This window comes from Petromyzon marinus, chromosome 31 (genome assembly GCF_048934315.1).
Source record: "Petromyzon marinus isolate PM22_M1 ecotype Great Lakes invasive population chromosome 31, UKy_Petmar_22M1.pri1.0, whole genome shotgun sequence".
Lineage (NCBI taxonomy): Eukaryota > Metazoa > Chordata > Hyperoartia > Petromyzontiformes > Petromyzontidae > Petromyzon > Petromyzon marinus.
The window spans coordinates 8,525,612-8,548,531 of NC_133697.1; the positions used below are offsets into that span (position 1 = coordinate 8,525,612).

Below are 22,920 nucleotides of genomic sequence, written 5' to 3' on the forward strand. Positions count from 1 at the left end.
CAGCATCAGCAGCATTAGCATCAGCAGAGGCTGTAGCTGATGTAGCAGCTGCATAAGCAGCATCATCAGCAGCACTAGCATCAAGCATTAGCATCAGCAGCATCAGCAGTATTAGCATCAGCAGAGGCTGTAGCTGATGCAGCAGCAGCATCAGCAGCAGTTGTAGTTATGTGGCTACTCGTGCTGATGCTATTTCATTGGCTGAATCATTGCCATCAGCAGTAGCAGAAGCATCCCCCAAACCAGCAGAAGCAGCCACACCATCATCGTCAGCAGGGGTAGTAGTAGTTGTAAAATCATCAGCAACGATATCAGCATCAAGGGAAGATGCATCAGCAAAATTATCAGCAGAAGCAGTAACGGACAGCAGCAGTATCATCATCAGCAGTCGTATAAGCAGCAGCTGCCAACTCACCGTATGCTAACGACCGTCAATTAAACATCTCCACTGATGACTGTCCTAACGAGGCATACGATCTTAATGTTCCATGTCCTGTATATTGGCGTTCTCGGTATCTCAATAGCATTTACTTTGTATAGTTAATAATAGAGAAAAAAAATTGTTTTATTTTTTATTTACAAATTAAGTTTCTATATCAACAATATCGATGCATCATTACACCCTGAACACTGATTGACAAGGTGCAGCCATGAAACTCCTTGCTCATGTCAACACTGATGGGAGGGCCTCTGCTAACGTGGAGCTCTGCAGAGCAATTTTGCCTACCCTTCCACAATGGCCAGAAGGAGGAGGTGAAAGTACCCACACTTTATCCCACCACATGCGACCTACAGATTGAATAACTGTGGCACATACCACGGCGTATACCTATTTATATGGCGCCACGGTGGAGAGATATTAACTACATCGCCTGGTATACATGAAGTCGTGGGTTCGATCCCAACCCTGACCCATGTATATTTGGAGTTTGCGTGTCTCTATCCCTGTGGCCGCATGGATTTTTCTCCGGGTCCTCCGGCTCTTCCCTCCACATTTAGAAACATGCATTTAGAGTATTTGGCTCAAATAAATGTCCACATGTTAAGCCACTTCGTTGAGCAATCATTTGTGGCCAGGTCAATTCTGAAAAAGAGTTGCATAGCTCAGTGGGCCTTACCTGGTAAAATAAAAAAAATAGTTTAGTTTTAGTTTAGAAAGGTCTAAGAAACAATCACGGGCTGACGGTGCAGATGCTATGCTGGCCCCCAGCCATCACCACTTTCCTTCTGCCAGATCCGGAAAACTGTTGCGCAGTCGGTGGCCGACTGGCCAGCCGTCCGGCCGGCCGGCCGGCCGGCCGACCTCCGTCGGCGCCGGCGCGTCATCTGCGTGGCGCGAGCGCAGCAGAGGGTAGGAGAGCAGTTGAAGCTCTGCGTGGGAAGAAAAGGGAAGCGCTCGTCTGTGCAAAATTTATTTTGCCCGAACGACAGAGCGGCTCCCGTGCACCCGCCCAGCCCCTCCTCCGACATCAGCTGCAAACACAGCTGCTAATTGGTCCTTAGGGAGGGAAGCACAAACTGGTTATTATGCGGGCACAATTAAAAAAAAACACTACGTTCGTGCGCGCACGTGTGTGTGTGTTATAAGTATTTATTTGTATTCTAATAAAACGAGAGAGGAATTAATGTTTTGTGAAGCGAGGCTCTGACCCTAAAGCCCCCCCCCCCACCACCCTCCCCCCACGTTGGCCGCCCCACTGGCCGCTTGGCCGAGGCACAGTGTGCACTTGGCATTAGAGATGTAACGACGCGTGGATTAATATTGATTTTTGAGATTTAAATTCGCATATGTTGCATGTAATGGAGTTCACATGGGGTGGCGTGGAGGTGGGGTAGGGGGTTGAATGGTTATCCGTACAATTATACCCGAAAGTACATTCAAACACAAGTATTCCCTGTATAGCCTTAATAGACTGTTGTAGCAAGCGCTGTTAGCGAGCACCTATGAAGGCAGACACGGCACACGAGGGGATGGGTAGCCGGCACCACGACTGACCACCTTTGTTGCCTTAGTTGTGATGTCTACACGCTGCACCAGCTACTCATATGAGGCTAAGCCGACCTAGGGGAGGCCCAGAAAGGTTCAGATAATCATTATTGGTGTTGGTGGTCGTGAGTGGAAATTTAACTCGGGTTGCCAGGTTCATAGCCCAGCGTGCAAACCACTGCGTAACACCTCCTTATGCACAAACGCGCGCACACACACACACACTCTTGCAAATGAGACTATCCCGGTCTCTTGAGTTCTCACCTGGTCAAACAAACAAGCAACACGACTTGACACACGGACACACACAGAGACATACACAACCCGAGGAGTGATATTGACAGTGACCTGCAGAGAAAATGCAAAAATTACTGTGACGCGCACCGGCGCTCGCTCCGTCTCCCCTGACGTCGAACGAGCGGGACCCGCTCGAATTCCCCCCACCACCTCCCCCCCCCGTCGCCTCTAACGGCAGCGATTCCTAATGAAAGCAAATTAATTTCCCTTCACGAGCGCCGCACACAAGCGCAGGAACCGGAGCGGTAGGCTCCCACGGGGAAAATCGTCGCACAGGCCTCACGCCCCCGATTTGCCCCCCCCCCCCCCCCCCCGTGTCGACCGCGTCGCCCACGCAAGTTAGCGACGAGCCCAGGCAGCGGTGGCAGAAAGTCATCCACGGCGTGAGTGAACAACGGGCAGCTAACGAGGGAGAATGTCCGACCCGCGTGGCGCGCTACCAAGTGGCGCCGACAGCTTCGTGAGGGTCTGCCAAGAGTCCACTTCTACCTCCCTGGCCTACTTCTTCTTCGTGTGCTGTGTAGAAGGGCCATTGCTCGAAACGTCGCGTGTCGTCCGCTTGACGGAGCCGGTTATAATCGCCAGCGAAACGTCACGGTACTCGAATTGTAAACGTTGCGGGTTGACTTTCCAACACACCGGGTGTGCTGAAGTCGTAAGTAATTGGCACGTTTTGTTTTCGTGGCAAACATAACGAATTGGCCGTGTCGGGTGGTGACGGGGGTAAAACGACACATTTACATTTCCGCGATTGAACACAAAAAAAAAACCTTTCTCGTGAATAACACTGTGCTCGCGAAAGCTGACGTTTTGAAAAGCGCGTGTGTGTGTGTGTGTTCCGCGCACATTAGAGGCGGGCGTCGAGTTCCCGACGTGACGACGAACAGACACGCGCCATCGTCGGCATTAGCGCGGGCGGCCGTCGACCACTCGTTTGGCAGCAAAAGGAAAATCTTCAGAGAGCCGGCTTGAGTCTTTGGCAATATATAAATACTGTATATATCACACGGTGCGTTTCCTACCCCACCCCCACCACCACCCTTGTAAATTAAAAATCAAGGCACGGGGCCCAATGAGGGTTGTACTGATGGGCGCCCGGAGGTTGACAGCCATCGGGCAGCTCCTGAGTAATAACTCCCGTGCAATTGTGTGATAGTGCCGTGCGTGCGTGTCGCAGCGTGGGTGCACGCGAGTGCGCGCGCGTGTTGTGATAGTGCTGTGCATGGGTGTGTGTGCGTGTGCACGACGGCGTGCGTGTGATAGTGCTGTGCGTTTGTGTAGCGGCGGCGTGTTGGCCACCTAACCCCCACCCCCCCCCCCTCTGTGCGCCGTGTCGGTCTAAATAGGTGCTCACTAACAGCACGTGCCCCAACGGTCTTGTTAAGGCTATTTGGTGGATCACTGTTGTTGTGGGCATATGTACTGAGCTACAAACTCAGCGGCCCACGTTCAATTCCCAATCCTGGCCAATATCAGTGACAAATATCTAAACTGGTCCTGAGCCACCCCTAGGTCGACTCGGCCTCAAATTAGTGCCTGGCGCGGTGTGTAAAAACATCACCACTATGAGACAAAGGCGGCCGGCCGTGGTGTTGGCCAGCCACCCCTTAGTGTGCCGTGCCGGCCTTCATAGGTGCTCACTAACAGCACTTGCTCCTAAAGTCTGTTAAGGCTACTCGGAGGATCTTTGTTATATATGTGCATACCCATGTATGTGTCTTAGACTGATTATGTGAGTGCATGTGTTATTGTAGTGTGCGTGTGTTGGAGTGGGTATGTAAGCGTGCGTGTTAGAGAGTGCGAGTATTTTAATTTGTGTGTGCTAGTGTGTGTGGGAGTGTATTGGATTGTGTGTGAGTGCGTGTGTTTATGTGCTTGCATTTCCATGCGGCAGTGAATTTGTGTGTGTTTGAGTGCACGTGTGCGCGGCAGTGCGTGAATGTGCATGTGCGCATGAGTACGTGCGGGGGGAGCGGTAGTTGTAGTGGTCAACACACTGCGCTTATCTGAACCAGGCGTGAGCCTTCCCTAGATTGACTCAGCCTTAAATGACTACCTGGTGCCATGTGTACACACCAACACTGGAGAGACAAAGGCAGCCGGGCGTGGTGCTCGTGAGCAGCACTTGGCCTCAACAGTTTGTTAAAGGCTATACGGGGGATCTTTGTCTTCCTTCATGTGATTGGCTTATACGAATTTTTTTTCTAATTCTACGTTTATATTTACCTATGGAAGGTAAGGTTGCTTACTCATTACCCCATCACTGTGAAATAACGGGTTTGACCTCTGACTTCTGACATTGCTCATGCGTCTTTTATCCGTTATTTTCCCCGGCCGTGCTGTTTACCGAAAGGTTATATTTTTCATGAGGGCGCAGATTTGTTCTTTAATAAGAGCGATTACATTTATAAAGGAAACATAGTATATAATTAAGCTGATACAAGCCAGCTGAACCAGTCAGAATCTCAGAATCTGAATTTTTATTTGGACTGGTGGGAATCCGATAAGCTCGATTAAGCGAGCCTTCTATGTGCTGGAATACCTAAACACTCTCTTACACAAACGTGTACTTTATTCATGTAACAGCCATTTTATCAATCCACTGCTGGATAAAGACAGTGTATATATGTCGAACCTTCACACCGTACGTAGCCAATCGTGGCTGGGGATTGAACCGACCGTACTTCACCACGCTGACAAGTGTGGGTGAGTAAACAAAGTTTGAGCCAAGGACCGGTTCAGTTATCACTCACCACTGATGTTAGCCTTAGTTGCGAAACGAACTTGAGTCACCGGGTTGCAAAGGGCAGTGTGCTCCTCCACTGTGCCACTGCTCCCACCTCATATCTGGCTAAAAATGGCTTGGAAAAATAATGGGTTCCTTGCTTTTGAGTTGTCATAAGCACAGTACGGCTACATCAGACCAAGCAAGGCTCAAGTGACAGCGTGGATGGGGTACAATTAATGCGTTAGCGTGAAGACAATTTTCACTGTCATTTGTAAAATAACAATGCCACAACTTTGCTGCATAATTTTCCCTCCGCTGTAAAGTGACCCGGAATCCAGGCTCTGCCGAAAATTGAATCAGGAAGCCACGCCTAACGAGCCTGCCCCTAACGACGTGTCGATTCCTTGATTAAAAATGAATCCTCCGCTCAAGATACCCACATCGAATCGTGCTTGCGAGAATCGACTGTTTGAATTGTACACAAATGTCAAGTTCATTATATACAAATGCGATGTTTAATTAACCGCATGAGCAAGGAGTGCTTAGCAAAGATTTCTCTACTATGAAGCACACGCGTGCTGTAAATCAATATGCTGGCAAAGACTAATGAATATCAAATACCATTATGGCCTCTGCAGAATACAAAAAGGGCATTTGATGGTGGAAGCTTTGGAAGGACTTCATCCATCAATGGATAGACCATTGCTTCTGCTGCTGATGATGGCTTTACTGCCTACAAATAGTTTCTGCTATTATGTATTACTCCCAACTCCAAACCCAGGCAAGTGTCCCTCGATAGTGAGGCGCGCCCCCCTCCCCCCAATCTCACAGTGGCATGAATGACCTTTTGACCTTTCACACTGAAAAGGGGGAAGCCGTTGCGGAAGCTCGCACGGGTGGAGCGCATTCAACAACGATGGTACACCAACACCTCACCCATTCCCGCCACCCCCACCACTTCCCCTTTAGTTCACCTCAGGGGCCTGTTCAAAACAAAAACGTGGATAAAAAAATCCGTAGCTATTACACGGTCAGCCGCTCACAGCTCCGCTGCTCGACTGCTGCTCGCACATCCTCCGGGCTGGCCCTCTCCCGACCACACGGCTGGGCAGTAATTAGCCACAGCGGAGGCTCGCGGCAATTACAGAGCGCCACGAAACCAGCAGCAGCAGTATCAGCAGTGTTAACAGCAGCAGAATTAGTATCCGCAGAATCAGCACCATCAGCAGCAGCGCCGGCAGAATTTGCAGCACTATCATTATCAACACGACCGCAGCGACACTATCGCAGCAGCTGCATTAGCAGAAAATCATCATCAGAATGATGATCATCATCATCAACACTATCGCAGCAGCTGCATTAGCAGAAAATCATCATCAGAATGATCATCATCATCATCAACACTATCGCAGCAGCTGCATTAGCAGAAAATCATCATCAGAATCATCATCATCAACACTTTCGCATCAGCAGCATTAGCAGCAGTACCAGGAGGAACACCATCACAGCGACAGTGGTGGCATGGAGGGGTCCACATCCCAAAGGTCACGACCACGCAGCTAGTGGGTACAGCGTAGCTTCTGACATCTAACAGGGGACTTCACTTATCAACGACACCGGCCCCAGGCGATGAATTCAACTGACCGTGGCCCCGAATCCTGAACCCACGGCGTGACCCGTGAATTATGAAGCGGATTCCGAGCGGGTCTAATTTTCCCGCGCAGAGCCGATGAGCGCCGGCCGTCTGGCCGGACGGACCCCAATCGGTTGCCGGGGTTTTTACAGAAATCGAAATCCCAGCTCGAGAAAATTGCCGCGTCGTTCCATCGTCGATCAGCGGCACCGGTGTGTGAATCCCACGGGGGCAAGATTGTTAGCGGGCGGAGAGAGAGAGAGAGGGTGTGTTCACAGGGAGAGAGAGAGGGAGAGCGTGCAGGTGCAAACGCCGATAAGGAAAGTTTTAACATTTTCGTGGGATATGTTTTTCATTCTTTGATTTAACTCGTGCCACTGTAGTTTAACCTCTTTGCATTGAGTTACGCGATTGCCTCCATCTGTCCTCACCTCAGCTCTGGGTCTATATTCTTAGAAAAGGGATCATCATCAACATCACATGTTCTCACAACACCACAGCGGTATGGGCGCGGGTGCAGTGGGCAGAGGAGATCCAAATTTCTTGCTAAATAAAAACATTCTTCAAAAATACTCGGAAATGGAAGTGGAACAAGACACCTTCCCACGCACCACCCCGACGAATCGATGAGTTGTCGCGATCCAGGGTCGTCATTCGATTAAAGGGTCAATAATTTTGAATCGTCGTAATGAACGGAGGGGTCACCGGTGACTGTAGGGGTCACGAGAATCCCAGGGCAAGCAACACTGAAAATTATCATTCGCGTCGTTGTAGAGAATATAAATAACAATGTTTCGATTTAAAGCTTTCGTGACTGCAATGATTCATCTTCTTTGGTTCTTTCGGTAAAGTCACGTAGAATGAGAATAAAATAATAAATTGATAAAATAAAATAACACAATAATATTCTCACGACGTTTCGGCCACAACACAAGCGGCCTTCATCAGGTGAAGGGACGAGACTGTCTGGTAGGACAGCGCTGTCCTACCATTGTTTTAATTGTACTATTTTCCACGACGATAATGAGAATGGCAATATAACAACATTAAGTTAAATACACTGTTATTTATATTCTTCACAACGACGATATCATTAAGGTTGTGTACCCTGCACGGAATCCATCAAACTTTGTCTCTCCATTGCTGATTTTTAGACCCTGCACTTGGTACTGATTTAAAATTGAGTTGACCAAAGGGAGGGCAATGGACCTGTTCAGATATCATTTGCCACTGTGTTCGCTGTGGCAGGGATTCGAACTCAGGTCACCAGGTTTGCAGCAGTGGATGCACTAACCCAGGGGTCGGGAACCTATGGCTCGCGAGCCAGATGTGGCTCTTTTGATGATTGCATATGGCTCGCAGATAAAACAAAATATTCTCACTTGTTTTAATCCATCCATCGATTTTTCACTGCGCATGTCCTGTTCAGGGCTGCAGGAGCAATTGTCCATTATTTTAATTGGATGATACTGGCCTACGTTTGCCGTTGCTGGGTAAAACAGGTAAACGCCCCCTTTTGAATCAGTCTGAGACTGCGTCTGCTCGGTCATTAGCTCAAAGCTAACCCTTCGACGAAGAAGATGGCGAAAAGAAAAAAAGACGACGAGTATCGTACATTTCAGGACGAATGGACCGAAGAATTCGCCTTTGTGGAGAGAGCGGGTTCTGCGGTGTGTCTAATTTGCAATGACAAAATTACATCGTTGAAACGGTCGAATGTAAAGCGGCACTTCGACACGCGCCACGCTACCTTTGCATCAAAATACCCTGCGGGAGACAGCAGAAAGAAAGCGTGCCAAGAGCTTCTGAGCAGGGTGCAAGCTAGCCAGCAGCAACTCCGCGTATGGACCCGGCAAGGTGACTATAATTCGGCTAGCTTTGCTGGTTCTTTAGCAATAGTGAGGAACGGAAAACCATTCACAGATGGCGAGTATGCTAAAACGTTCATGTTGGATGTAGCCAATGAACTTTTTGATGATCTTCCGAACAAAGACAAGATAATCAAACGGATACAAGACATGCCTCTGTCGGCAAGAACTGTTCATGATCGTACCATCGTGATGGCAAACAAAGTGGAGGAAACGCAAGTGAAGGACATAAATGCAGCGCCGTTCTTTTCTCTGGCTTTGGATGAGTCAACAGACGTGAGCCATTTGTCGCAGTTCAGCGTGATTGCAAGATATGCTGTTGATGACACACTGCGCGAAGAAAGTCTTGCTGTTCTGCCATTAAAAGGGTCCACAAGAGGTGAGGATTTATTCAAGTCTTTCATGGAGTTTGCTCAAGAAAAAAGTCTACCTATGGATAAACTTCTCTCAGTGTGTACTGATGGTGCTCCGTGTATGGTGGGGAAAAACAAAGGATTTGTGGCGCTTCTCCGTGAACATGAAAATAGACCCATCCTAAGTTTCCATTGCATTATACACCAGGAGGCACTTTGTGCTCAGATGTGTGACAGGCAGTTTGGCGAAGTGATGTCGCTGGTCATTCGTGTGATCAACTTTATTGTTGCCCGAGCCTTAAATGATCGCCAGTTTAAAACACTGCTGGATGAAGTTGTAAATAACTATCCTGGTCTGCTTTTGCACAGCAATGTGCGTTGGTTGTCAAGAGGGAAGGTGCTTAGCCGTTTTGCGGCTTGCCTGAACGAAATCCGGACTTTCCTTGAAATGAAAGGCGTCGGGCATCCTGAGCTAGCCGACACCGAGTGGCTCCTCAAGTTTTACTATCTCGTAGATCTGACTGAACATCTGAACCAGCTCAACGTGAAAATGCAAGGCATTGGAAATACAGTGGTATCCCTTCAACAAGCTGTATTTGCTTTTGAAAACAAGCTGGAGCTGTTCATCACGGATCTTGAAACAGGTCGTTTACTACATTTTGAAAAACTGAGCCAATTTAAAGATGCATGCACAGCAAGTGAGCCCATTCAAAACCTTGATCTCCACCAGCTAGCTGGCTGCACATCCAGTCTCCTACAGTCCTTCAAAGCACGCTTTGGAGAATTTCGTGAGCACACTCGTCTTTTTAAGTTCATCACCCATCCAAACGAGTGTTCACTGAACACAGCCGACCTGAATTACATCCCTGGTGTCTCCGTCAGAGATTTTGAAGCAGAAGTGGCTGACCTGAAGGCCTCAGACATGTGGGTGAATAAGTTCAAGTCACTGAATGAAGATTTGGAAAGAATCACACGACAGAAAGCGGAGTTGGCGAGCAAGCACATGTGGACAGAAATGAAAAAACTCCAACCCGAAGACCAGCTGATTCTCAAAACTTGGAACGCGCTTCCTGTCACATACCACACACTGCAGCGTGTGAGTATTGCTGTATTGACCATGTTTGGATCTACGTATGCATGTGAGCAGTCATTCTCACATCTTAAAAACATCAAGTCCAACCTACGATCACGTTTAACGGATGAAAGCCTCAACGCTTGCATGAAGCTTAACCTCACCAAGTACCAACCCGACTACAAAGACATCAGCAAATCCATGCAGCACCAGAAGTCGCATTAATGGTGAGTGTTATAACAACATTATTTAAAAGAATAAATTCAGAGGCTTATTATACTGACATTTAGTTGAATTCACTTTTAAAATATATTATATGGCTCTCACTGAAATAAATTTCCAAATTTTTTGCTTTCATGGCTCTCTTAGTCAAAAAGGTTCCCGACCCCTGCACTAACCACTGCATCACAAACACACACGCACGCAAAATCGCCCCCTGTAGCATTCAGACCGTTGGTAAAAAATGCTTGAGCGGGCAGCTATGATGGCCAGCACGGTGCACGAGGAAGTGGTCTGACCGGAATCACGCCCAGCCACCTTTGTCTCCCCAATGCAATTGTTTACAGGTACTCATTTAAGGCTGAGTCGACCCAGGCGAGGCCCAGCACCCAGTTCAGATACCGCTCGACTCACCAATGACGTGAGCACGCACACAAAGAGAACATTGCCCCTTAGAATAAAGAACCTTTTTTGCCAAAATTAATGTCAGCTCACCATGTATTGGATTTAATTCAGACAAACAAAATAAAACTCCAATGCGCACAAACAAACCGTCATTTACGCAGCTACAACAGCGGCATCGATGCCGAGAGGAGGCAAAATCCTCAAGAAGATAAACCGCACCAGCCCAAAACATTCGGCCTTCAGGCGCACAGTCAATGCCACGCGGCGCACGGCGCAGTCGTGGCGCTCGCCCTCCTCCGTGGGATTAACCCGCACAGGAGCACTCGGGATCCACGCTGATCTCCGAGTGCCTGATATTTGCTTTGAGCCGTGTGGCGCCGGGCTGCGGCGTACGATGCGCGGCTTAAAGCGGCGCGGCACGGCCACGCGGGTAATTGCTGCACGAGACCCTCGCGGCTGGCCACGCGCTTTCTGGAGCATGCATGCACGCGCGGCGCCAGCACACACGCACGCGAAATCAGAAGCGTCGAAATCTCCCGGAAGCGGTAAATTCGTCCTTTTATCCGATTAGTTACACGGCACGTTCCGTAATTAATTATTGGCCTTTCTCCTTTACCCAGAATCCTGGGTGGGGTCTCTAGACTTTTTAATTGAGTGTCCTGTGATAATAGGTTTTTCCCCTTTTTTCTGGCAACAAAACAGGTGTTAAGATGTTAAAACACCAAACTGAAACCTTTTACAAGGAATCATGTCTACATTAACCACAATGCTTGTGGTCAGAATGCAAACAAAAAACATACTCTGATAATATATGCATTGTCCTTGACACTGATTGGTCCACACCAGAGACAGCTTTTTTTTAGACAGATTTTTGAAGGAAACATTGTCTGCTTATTTATTTTGTTGAAACGTGACGAAGGCGTGTTATATAGTTGTGTGAAGACACAGCTTAGCGCTGCCGTTGTTGTAGGAAGACATACAGCAGGCCGATGCTTCGGGCAACGGCCCTTTATCAGAGCAGAGAGAGAGTGTAGAGAGATTGGTTGACTTGCAGTTGGGGATCAGACTTTACACGGTGGGGCCCAGGGCATTTCAATAAACCTGACAAATGAGCATGTTTCAATTGGCATAGGAAACAGTTTTATATCAGAAAACGACCGAATGTCATACAACCCCTTAGAAAGAGAAAAATATATGCCGAAACTGATTTAAAATTTTAATACATACATCAAAATTTTAATGCAGAGCGATATCATTAATCAGCTGCGCGACACGTGGGAGGAAAGCGGAGAACTCAAAGAAAACCCGGGAGTGCTATGGGGGGGGGGGTAAAATGCTCAAAGTGCCACACTGGTTCAAGAATACGCTACTTTTACTGCCATCTGCCCATCCCCCTCACATTCCGAGCCTTCGGCGACTGATTTTTTTCTTCCCCGCCAGCTCTGGAGGAGACGCGACGATATTTTTGTTTCAAATAAATCTATTTTTTGTGCTGAAAACACTGGAATAAAATCGCAACGGTATTCTTTTTAGCACCTTCATTTAAAGTGGAGGAGGAATCCTCTGAGCTACGAAGCTCTTTTTTCACAGACGTCCAGCAAATCACATCGACAAAATAATACCACAAAGGATACAAGATGAATAAAGAGAAGAAAGAGTTAAGCAAGTCACTCGAAACACAATAAAAAATATACAATGACAAAAGCGTGGGCAAATTGCAACTTCATCGTCAGTTTAATGCAGCATAGTGGCTCAGAGCTTGCACAGCCTTGCGGCGTTCTTAGGGGACGATATCGCCCGATCCTCAAGAGCCACGACGCGCCAAGTTCGGCGCCACGGCCGCTGACGTTTAGCAGACAGCTCGCGTCCGGCGACCCCCCCCCCCCGCCCCCTGGGGTGAACGCGTGAGAGCGAACGCAAGGTCGGTTGGGACGCGACAGGATTTAAAACAACAACAACAACAACAACAAAAATCCATCACTTAATAAGAGGGCGAAGCGGCCGTTTCGTGGCCGCGGCCCACGCGGTCTCAGTTCATCGGAGAGCCATCGATTTAGATCTGGCGGAGGGGCGGGGCAGTGAAAAACAGACATCACCTCTTACCGCCGCTTATCCGAGACACTAGAAGAGAAAGGGAGGTGGGGGGAGGGAAATTAAAAAAGCTGAGGTTTTTGTTTCTGAATGTGGCGGACAAGGAATGTGGTGGCTTTTCGAGGGGACCTGTCAGAAATGCAGCGTGAGGAATATGGTCATAATCGCGACTGTAATTGTACAAATGCTGACAAAGTGATCGTTGTTAAATATAAGTGGCGATCGTCAATCAATATCAATGTATAAGATCATGATAAATGCATCGAATAGCTTCTCTTGTGAATCGAGATTGTTTTTCATTTGAGCTGAATGCAATGGGTTCACGCCACACCTGCATCAGCCACTAGAGACGCAACTATTCATTGGAACCAGGAACCGATTCTTGAATTCGAATTGCGACAATGAATCATAATTCACCGAATCATAGGCTGGAGGGGAGGGGTGAATTATTAGCCCACGAATGTCCACAGACAAAAAACTAAATACACTGTGTACGATGTGGTGTAAGGAATAGGTCAAACATCCCAAAGCAAGACCCTCTTCAAAATGAGCGTTGAGTTTTGCCGAGGCTTTGCGGCTTTATAATCCTACAGCTCACCACCCCGCACGCCCAAATCCATCAGAGTTCATCGCAACACATTTACATAGAAAGTGGTTTAAATAGCAGAGAAGATTAATGAAAAGGAAGATAAATAAACAAATCCACGTACACACACAAAAACCCTCCCCCCACCCCCGTGTAGCCATCCAGACTAAGATTGGTGGAGAAAGTGCTGTTAAAGAGCACCTATGAAGGTCGGCATGGCACACGAGAGGGGGTGGGTGGCCAACACCACGCCCGGCCGCCTTTGTCTCCCCAGGGGCGATGTTTTTACACACCGAACCAGGTACTCATTTGAGGCCGAGTCGACCTAGGGGAGGCCCAGGTTCGGTTAAAATAATCGTCACTGGTGTTGGCCGTGACCTGGAATCTCGGGTTGCTGGATTCATAGCACAGCGCGCTCACCGTTGCACTGCCAGTTCCCACACACATACAGACGCACACAACATTCCACCTCTTTCATCATTGGCGAAACCTGTATGCGGGCAGCCGATAATTAAACTTCACCGCACAGAGATAGAAGACTCCATGAAAAATGCAACGTGAACAAAAATAACCAAGACGGAGCCATTACAAATAATTAATAAACACACCCACAACAAGGTGGATGTTGCGTTGCCAAAATCCATTTAAGTGGCCTATTCATCCGCACCGCCGCCTGAAGCGGTGATAGACATCCTCAGCGGAAGTGTTTGTTGCAGCTTAACTTTGATCTCTCTGCAAACGCGTGTGTGCATTCGTTTACATAACATGAGCACATGCGAAGCGTTACCGGCAGGGTGACGCAGCGGTTAGAGTGCGCTTGACTCGCAGTCGGAAGCTTGCAAGTTTAAATCCTCGTCTGGGAGAAACACAGCTCTCCCACGAAGGCCTGCCTAGCGTGACGGTGGGAAGGGGCAACCGTGCTAATCGGAGGTGCGAAAAAAGCATCATCAGCCATGGCCAATCTGCTGCTGGACGAAGGCCTACCCAATGCCGCCACCATAACTCGTGATACCAGGATGGAACATTCCACCCAGCACCTGCACAGGTGCTGATTTCATCGCTCCGTCTCTGCGGTGGAGGATCCTCTCGTTCTATTTGGTGGCGGCCACTATTGTCGCTATTGAAGACCATCGGCCATCGTCCCTTCTCGTGGCGTGTCCTGCACAAGCCCACTTACTTGTATTCACAGATTGAATTATTGAATCAATCTGGAATGTGTTACCACCATGGCAATGTGGAATCTGCACCAATTGCTCAGGGGTCACCAATGGGGACGAGCAGGAGCAGATTTCGATGCAGTATCTCTTCTGTTCCCGTGGAACCAGAGCAGAAAAGATCTCCCATCTTATACGATTGCCCTTATACATAGAAAAATTACAAAGAAAAAGAACTCACTCCCCCCCCCCCCCTCCCCCATATATAGCTTTTAACAGACTTTTGGGGAAAGTGCTGTGAGCAAACCCCTATGAAGGCCGACACGGCACAAGGGGGGGGGTGGAAAAAAAAGATTCTGATGGTGACGACGATGTAAATGACAATGAAGTGATTACAACAGAGCTGGAGAACGTGGTTATCTTACAACAAAATGAACCTCGTCACTGGGACTTCCGTCACCTCTCCGATTTAAACGCGTATCACAACGCAGCATTAGAGAAGGCCGGTACGCCTAGCTCCGCAGCACATGAACCGCAAGTTAATTAAAACCAAATAAAGCAGAGGAAAATCAATTTCTTGAGACTCAAAACGATTATAGTGGAAAGATTGTTATTATCTCTGAAATAAAACTTTAATCTTATTGCGAGGGAGGCAGCACCACTCGCAGTGTGACCAATGCATTTGATTTACATCATCGTGAAATAAATAATAGGATGATTTCTTATTTACCGTTTCCAGGCTGATCCAAGACAATTATATTCCCACATCCTCGTCCATAAATTATCTTACACTAATTTAATTTGAATCACTTTCCACGGATAATCCGTTGCAATTAAATATAATTTTATTCATTTTCCTTTTATTTTTTTAAATTCTACTTCATTCATTATATTTCACTGGCGTTTTTTTGTTAACTATACTCCGATAAATTTCCGTAATATATATTTTTTTCTTAGTTATGAAGAACGATTTAAAAACTGAACACGGGCGCAGGAAACAACAACGACGGAAAACGATTTTTTTTGTTGAATTAATTATTTAAAGCAAAAACGCTAGACTGTTTATTTCCATTTTAAGATATATTATTTCATTTATTAAACATGGGCGCTGTTTATAGATTTTAACACAATGTATATTAAAATGTCGTAAGCATAACTTATTTTAAATTGCCTTCATTTTTATAAGGCCAGTCATTTTTTTTTTACCTCGGGACACCCTGGTTTATTTATGAATATTGTAACATTTTACTTGAGCGGAATTTTTTTTGGGTTTTCCAATCCCCTTCATTTTATGAATTGCAGCTTTAACGTGTTTCACGTTGTCAAGCGAAAATTTTCCCACAATGTAATTTCACTGAGTAGGAAACTCCCTTCGAGATTATTAGAAGGTATGTTTTACATGTATAATTGCCATTACTATTGAACGCTTATACATTACACTTTTACTTTGAATTTATCATTTTGATTTCATAAAACGTAAGTCTTTCACCACCAACACAATCACTGTCATTCCTACAAAATCTCTCCGTTTCGAGTTTCATCGCTTCATTTACTTTTCATGAATAACCATTCATTAAATACATTTTACTTTTTCAAACGCAAGTCAATACGCCACCACTGCCACCACCACCACCAACACCATCATCATCGTTTTAATAATTCCTATACTAATGTTAATAGTATACTTTAACACCAATTAGCTTATTTTCACTTTCTTACATTTAATTAAACTCTTTCTTAATACCATCAAAGGCAAGTCTTTCACCGCCACCATCGTCATCTTCACTCACAAACACCACAATTAGTTGTACCACTTAAACGCTAATTCACGATACTTTATTACACTCAATACATTTATTTATTTCACCAAAGGCAGACAAAACCTCTCACTGCCACCACCGTCGTCATTCCCACGAACACCCCACTGTATTTTTAAAATAATTACTTTATAACACACGCGTCGCCGCCCCACCGCCACCGCCACCGCCGCCGCCACCCCAGCTATCTGCTCCGACCGCTTTCCACGCTCGGGGCCGTGGGAGCCGGCGCCCCGATGGTGCTACTCGCCGGGCGGCGCTGCCACGCGTGCGTCGCCCTGTGCATGGTGCTCGCCAGCCTCCTCCTCACCGACAGCTACCTCGTGTCGCAGCAGCAGGGCGGACGCCGCATGGCCGTCTCCATCCTCAACCTTGTCGGGGACGTCTGCTTCCTGCTCATCCTGCGGTCAGTCGCCCCCTATGCCCCCCCCACTCCCAGGCGGCTTGCCCTGGCCTGACCTGTTCTCTCAGTGGTCGTGTGGATTTGTCTCTGGATCCTACGGTTTTAACCTCCACATTTACAATCAACATGCATTTTAGAGCATTTGGCTGCTGTACATTTCCACGTGATAAGCAACTTCATTGAGCTATCATTTGTGGCCAGGTCGCTTCTGAAAAATAGCTATATAGCTCAGTGGGCCTTACCTAGTAAAATATATAAATACAAAGTTTAATTTAAATACCGGTAGTTTAGTTTCCCTATCTTATCCGATAATACTCTGCCCTTCCCAATCCTAACCTATCCCATTATGGACTGCCATATCTTAAACTCTATACCCTATTCACTCCTTTCCTGCCCTGGCATTACCCCATCTGCCTTGCGCTGATTTAGTCTGCATTGCCCCATCTGCCTTGCCCTATCTCACCTCATCACCGCATGCAACTTCTACGCTGTCTGCACGTCATTACGCAAGCATCGCCAGCAGAATTACCATCACTGTCAATAGCATGAGCACCATCATTCACCAGGATCTGCAGGGACAACGATCTCCAGCACAGACTGTTTGGTGCAAGGAATGCTACAGTGGGCATCTGTTTAGGCCGGTAGGACACACGGATGAGGTGGTGTGGGCTGCACCATGCCCTTTCTTTGATGTCTTGGTATTCCTATCATCAAGTTAGACATGTGGATGACAATCCATTGGTGCGACAGAGACGTTTGGGGAGAGACGAGTGGATCCAAGGTCAAAACGGAGAACTTTTCTTTTTTGCTGATCAGGAAAATAAATAATGAAGAGTGAAAAGAATGAGACAGAGAAGGAGAGAGAGGAAGAGGCAGATCTAAACCAAGCGGAAGACAGACAGTATGAGAGACAGAGTGAGAACGTGAGAAGGATAGACAGAGAGCCATAGGAGAGACAGAGGCAGAAAGATAAGAGGCACAAAGGGAGACAGAACGACAGACACCGAGACGGAGAGAAAAGGAGAGACGGAGAGAGAGAGGTAATTTACATCATCCCATGCGTAGGGAAATGTGCCGATTATTGGACATAGCACCGCGTTCCGTTTGAGGGAGCTGGCAGACACTCCGTCATATTACTCAGCTTCGCCGCGCTTATTAGCCCCAACACTAACATCATCACCGTGGTCGTCATCATCAGTGGCACCTCGAGCAGTGCTGCAACCAGTGACTAATCGTGGTATCAATGATTAGCGGCTAATGTCGGTGAAATAACTTTATCAGCACCATTCATCAAAGGTTGAATTCTAATGGCCTGTAAAATCATTATTATTACTACTGTGGGTGGAAAAATTCACACCCCGATGCCTCCCCCACCCTGCCATGCCGGATGTGATCAGTGGTCGCGATTCAAGGTCGACATTCGAATAAAGAATCGGTCATTATTTTGACGCTGCGGTGAATGGTAGCGCCTCTAGTGGCTGCAGGGACGATGCTTACCGACGACACGAAGAGCACGCGAATCGCGCGGCATCCTCTCTTGAAAAAGCGCAATTCCATACGAGTCTCATGAGCTTAAGAATCAATATGAATACTGGGATGGCTCTATGCCATGTTACAGTCCGAGTATTTAACAATTATGACTTTCTTAAGAACGTACAGGATTATAATTGTCGAATTTGTAACGTGCATAGATATTTCGCGTAGAGGCGCAGGAAACCACAGACAAGCAGGAGGGCAGCCAGAACCAGGGCCACGAACAATTGCCCGTCTTCTGCGGTCCTATATTGGGGTATTTTGGCCAATGGTGTTGGCTGAAAACGTGGTTCAATAATGAATGAAATGAGGGGTGAAATGAGGGGTAATCACATGATTCGCCCCCATTACTTCCTCTCCATCTATTTTGTTCACCTCATCTCCACCATTACATCTCCACCATTACATTCAAATGTGCCATTCTCAATTCTCTGCAAAGCACCTTGGTCAAGGCCTTGGTCAAGGCGCTACATTACTAAGACACGATAAGGTTACATACAGACATAGATAACAGCTCAGTATTAGATAGGACAAGGATCCTGCTGAAGATGAGACAGTGGGTCCGTATCGGAAGAGGTAAGAGTTCAGCATTGAGAGACAACAGCATCTTTGGATGAGACGTGGGTTCTACATGTGACGATACGAGGGTTGACGACCGGATGAGACGATATTTTCTATCGGTTATTTCCAAGAGTCCTGCATTAAGTGAGGCGAGGGTCCTACGTGGTTTGAGACGAGGGCTCGGTGTCCCCTCCATGTGAACCTGGCAGCGAAAAGTCGCGCGTCTGCTTCGGGGGGGGGGTGGGGAAATGGATAAATCAACTCCTCGCTATGCCCCCCCCGCCAACGCTACAGGACTAATTGTCCATCATGGCTTCCCCGCATAAATAACACACGTCCACAAAATTTAATGAGTGATGATGCTACACGCGCCATACATCACAGGCGCTCGCAGCCGTAGAGAAGCCGAGCGGAGCAGTGCACCGCCTTCATTCAACAAGAGGGTAAATATATAAAACAAAAAGGTAATGGCGCAGCCCTGCAAGTACTTTGCTCGTCACTGCTGGCAGAAGAGCTTCCACGAAAGGAAGCTCTCGAGAGTCCCCGCCTTGACAGAGGATATTTTGGCCCACACTTCCACGTTGGCCAGACGTCTTGGAAGAGTGCCAAGGCTTTACCCACACTGGACCTACCCACTGTGGTATGTACCCATTAACACTGCTGATTGGACATACGAGGTTGGGGTGTGGGTTGGAATTAAACTATTGGCATTTTTTTTTACCGGGTAAGGCCCACTGAGTTATATTGCTCTTTTTCAGAAGCAACCTGGCCATAAATGACAGCTCAATGATGTGGCTTAATCATGTCGAAATGTATATCAACCAAATACTCGAAACGCACGTTTCTAAATGTGGAGGGCAAAACCAGGGGACCCAGAAAAAAATCCACGCGATCACGGGGAGAATATGCAAACTCCAAATATACAGGCGTTAGGGTCGGTATCGAGCCCACGACCTCCTGTATATTAGGCAAGGTAGTTATCTCGAAAACACTTGCCCCATAGTTTCAACTTCCACGCCGGGAGATGGAATCGAACTAGTGTAGTAGATGAAACAAAGAATTGCAAGTCTCTGCACTGCAAGTCCAGCATAATAACCGTTACACCACTGTGGTTGCCTCCAAGTAAGCTATATATATAAAAAATGCGATACCCCGGTGCAAAATACACGGGGCTCGCCGGCAAGCGCACGGGTGAGTGGGTTTTATTCCGCGCCCGTGCGTCTGTCGCCTCTGAACATCGCGCCGCTACCACTGGCAATCGCATTCGCGGTGAAGGAGAACCAATCGGTGACGGTGGTGGCAGCGAAATGGAATTCTTTGTGTTAGGGGTTTGGTCCGAATTCAGCTCCATGCGCGCTCATATCATGGCCGGGTCAGAGGAGAAACACATCCACTCTGGAGTCACCGATTGCTGGCACAGTGATGACTCTGGTGGGGAAAAAATCCAGGAGGAAGATGACGATGATGATGATGATGATGACGATTACAATGTTGCCATACGAATGGCTTTCAGTGTAATAGACGAGGATGATGGTGATGCCAAAATTATTTCTGTATGTGGAAAAGGTGAGATATGTGAACATCTATAAATAATCATGAACAAACACTGCACCGGGCATGGGCAGATATGTGAAGGTTGGGTATCAATCTTGATTTGAAGCTTTCGTGACTGCAGGAATCCATAGTATTTGGTTCTTTCGGTAATATCGCGTAAGTAGAAAAAATATAATAGATCCCAATTTCCGACAGCCTAAAATCGGCACTAGCTAAAGGGTTGAATTCCGCAGCAACCCCCAAACGCATCCCAGTGGATGATACAATCCCAGGTTGACGCAGCCTCCAAAGGCCTGGGACACATCCCGGCAGACACCGCCAGACCTGAAATCGCTGCCATCCTCAAAAACGCCAAGAAACCCATCAGCAACATCAGCAAGGACGAGCGCCTTGAACTCTCTAAATCCAAAAAAAAAGAGTAAGGTTGGGTATGTGATGTTGTACTGTATCTGAATTTGCACTCGGCTAGCATTCCCGGTCAGCAACTTCAACAAGTGTTCCCATTTGGTTACCCAGATAACATTCCCATTAGGCTACCCAGATAGCATTCCCACTCAGTTATCTGGTTATAATTTCCACTCGGCTGTCCAGATAACATTCGCACAGCACACTGCCGTCTGAGAGTTGGTGCATGCTCGTTTGGATTTTTGGTTCCTGTGTCTCTGGGCGATGCACCTGGGTCACCGGTCACGCCGGCAGTTTCCCGGCATGGAGTGAGCAGGAGGAGCGTCGTGCCGCCAAGCCTCCCGGCGCGGCGAGATTGGGTAATGGTCGGCGGTAAAACTCAACGACACTGACTTTAAAGAGGCACTGCTTCCCCAACCGATGGGAGTCGGACGTTCGGCGAAACCTGACGACGTTAAAATAAACACACCGCAGGGGATTGGCTCAAAAATGGGGTGGTGTTTTTATTATTATTCTGGGAGAGTAAATCGATAGCTCTGTGCACTGCGAGCTGCATGGGTGCTCAGCGGTGCATCTGGCGGCGGGTGGGGGAAAAGGAGGCTTTTTTTGTAAAACCTTGCCTGGGATATAACATGAGGCTTACAAGCAAACAAAAAACGCCTTCGGATTTCAAAGTGTTTTCGGGAGACCTCCGCTCTTTTGGGTGCTTGCCGCAGAGCAGGAGGCGAGATTCCTGGGGAGGAATAAGCGTGCGTGATCCTTGGAATGCCACATGCATCGTCCGCTCAAGCAGTTTTGTCAGATTTACCGCGAACATTGTGGGCAGACTTTACGGCCGCCACCTCGAATCCCTACTGACAGAACCCGCTCCAGTCATGCCACGCGGATCTCACAGACGCATGCCCGAGTTTATGTAGTAATAAATAATTACCACACAAATATTTAAAATTAAGCTTAAACCCTTTTCCATTCCGATGACACGTGGAATCTGAAGAAAAAAAAAATTTTACTTTATCGGTACGTCTTCAGGTTGGAAGACGGACCGAGGCTCCCACAAGGCCATGTGAGAGGGCGTGTGGCAGTTTGGCGCCAGCTATCATAGAGTGCGGTCGTGTCGCTACAGTTCTCTGCGGTGAGTACTATGTTTTTAAAAAGAACGGCGCTACGCCTCTCTAAATCAAATTTCCGCTAACTATTTGCGCGTTCCTAGATTCAGCGGTGAGTCGGACCCACCCTGCAACTTGCAGATGACTCGGAATGGGAAAAGGCTAATTACAAACTAGAAGTGTTGTGCGGGTGGGGCCGGGGGGGGGGTCGGGTTGGGAGCAGTACCGCAGCGGTTAGCGCATCGCGCCGTTAACCCGGCGAGCCGAGTCTCCACTGTCATCCACGGCCAACACCCAGCGGCGCACGGTATACCCGAACCAGTCATCGGCACCCATGACACACCCCCCCACCCCGACACCGCCGTGCCTTCACCACACCGCGTTGACCTGCATGGTGAAGGCATATTCAGGCAATCTCGACAGGGCATGTGGGTGGGAAGGCTTTCATCCAGCAGTGGTTTGTACAGAGGGCTAGTGAGAGCGCTGCAGCTTCTGGAGCACGCGCACGAGGCCAGAACGGGGCCGCTGGCCTCGCTGCGTGTGGATAAGAAGAGGCCACTCGAAGAATTTTTGGAGAAATCCCATGGAAATCTCCTCCAGGCACACACGATGGTAACAACACGGGCTTTTGCGGGAATTGCCAACGGATTCTTTGTCTCTTCGTGATATGTCACCACAACCGGAATAAATTGGGGGGCATTACAATATATGAAAAACAAATTTTTCACTGTTAATTATCATCACGAGTGGCGGGCGGCACACCCCCTGTAATCCCTGCACCGCGAAGGCGGGGGTTGGTGAACCATGACAAGATCACCATGAACCCTGAGAATCCGACCCACGGATGCCTGCTGGAGGCAGTAAAGCAAGGAGGTTATCATTGGTAACTAGAGTCGCACCGTGGGCTATTTCCTAACTGTCTATTGGTGTGAGAAGAGATATAATAAAAAAAAACTGCTGGTTGCTGGGTAAAGTGAAATGGAAGGAAGGCTCTCCCATAGGGTCGAAGATTAAGCCAGCGTGGCCGAACAAGCCCTTGACACTGATGCCAGTATCGAGGTGATAAGATCATTGCAACAATGGCTGCGGTCTTTGGCGATGAAAGAGAGATACTGAGAGGACACGTTGCAATTTCTTTGTTTAACCGA

General features: G+C 47.8%; 2 protein-coding genes across 5 annotated transcripts in view; one reads left to right on the top strand and one right to left on the bottom strand.

The window, feature by feature from the left end:
- MRPL11 (mitochondrial ribosomal protein L11) overlaps positions 1 to 22,920 on the bottom strand; it is a 129,676-nt gene that overhangs the window by 76,694 nt on the left and 30,062 nt on the right. The window lies entirely within an intron of this gene.
- Positions 1 to 22,920, top strand: part of LOC116947755 (uncharacterized) — a 48,157-nt gene that overhangs the window by 17,165 nt on the left and 8,072 nt on the right. The window contains exons 2-3 of one of the 2 annotated variants that reach the window (XM_076071047.1): positions 10,505 to 10,578; positions 15,133 to 16,616. In XM_076071047.1, the coding sequence (XP_075927162.1) occupies positions 16,447 to 16,616 (170 nt within the window). In that variant the 5' untranslated portion in view covers positions 10,505 to 10,578; positions 15,133 to 16,446. The remainder of the gene's footprint in view (positions 1 to 10,504; positions 10,579 to 15,132; positions 16,617 to 22,920) is intronic. The other variant, XM_032963861.2, reaches the window with a different exon arrangement.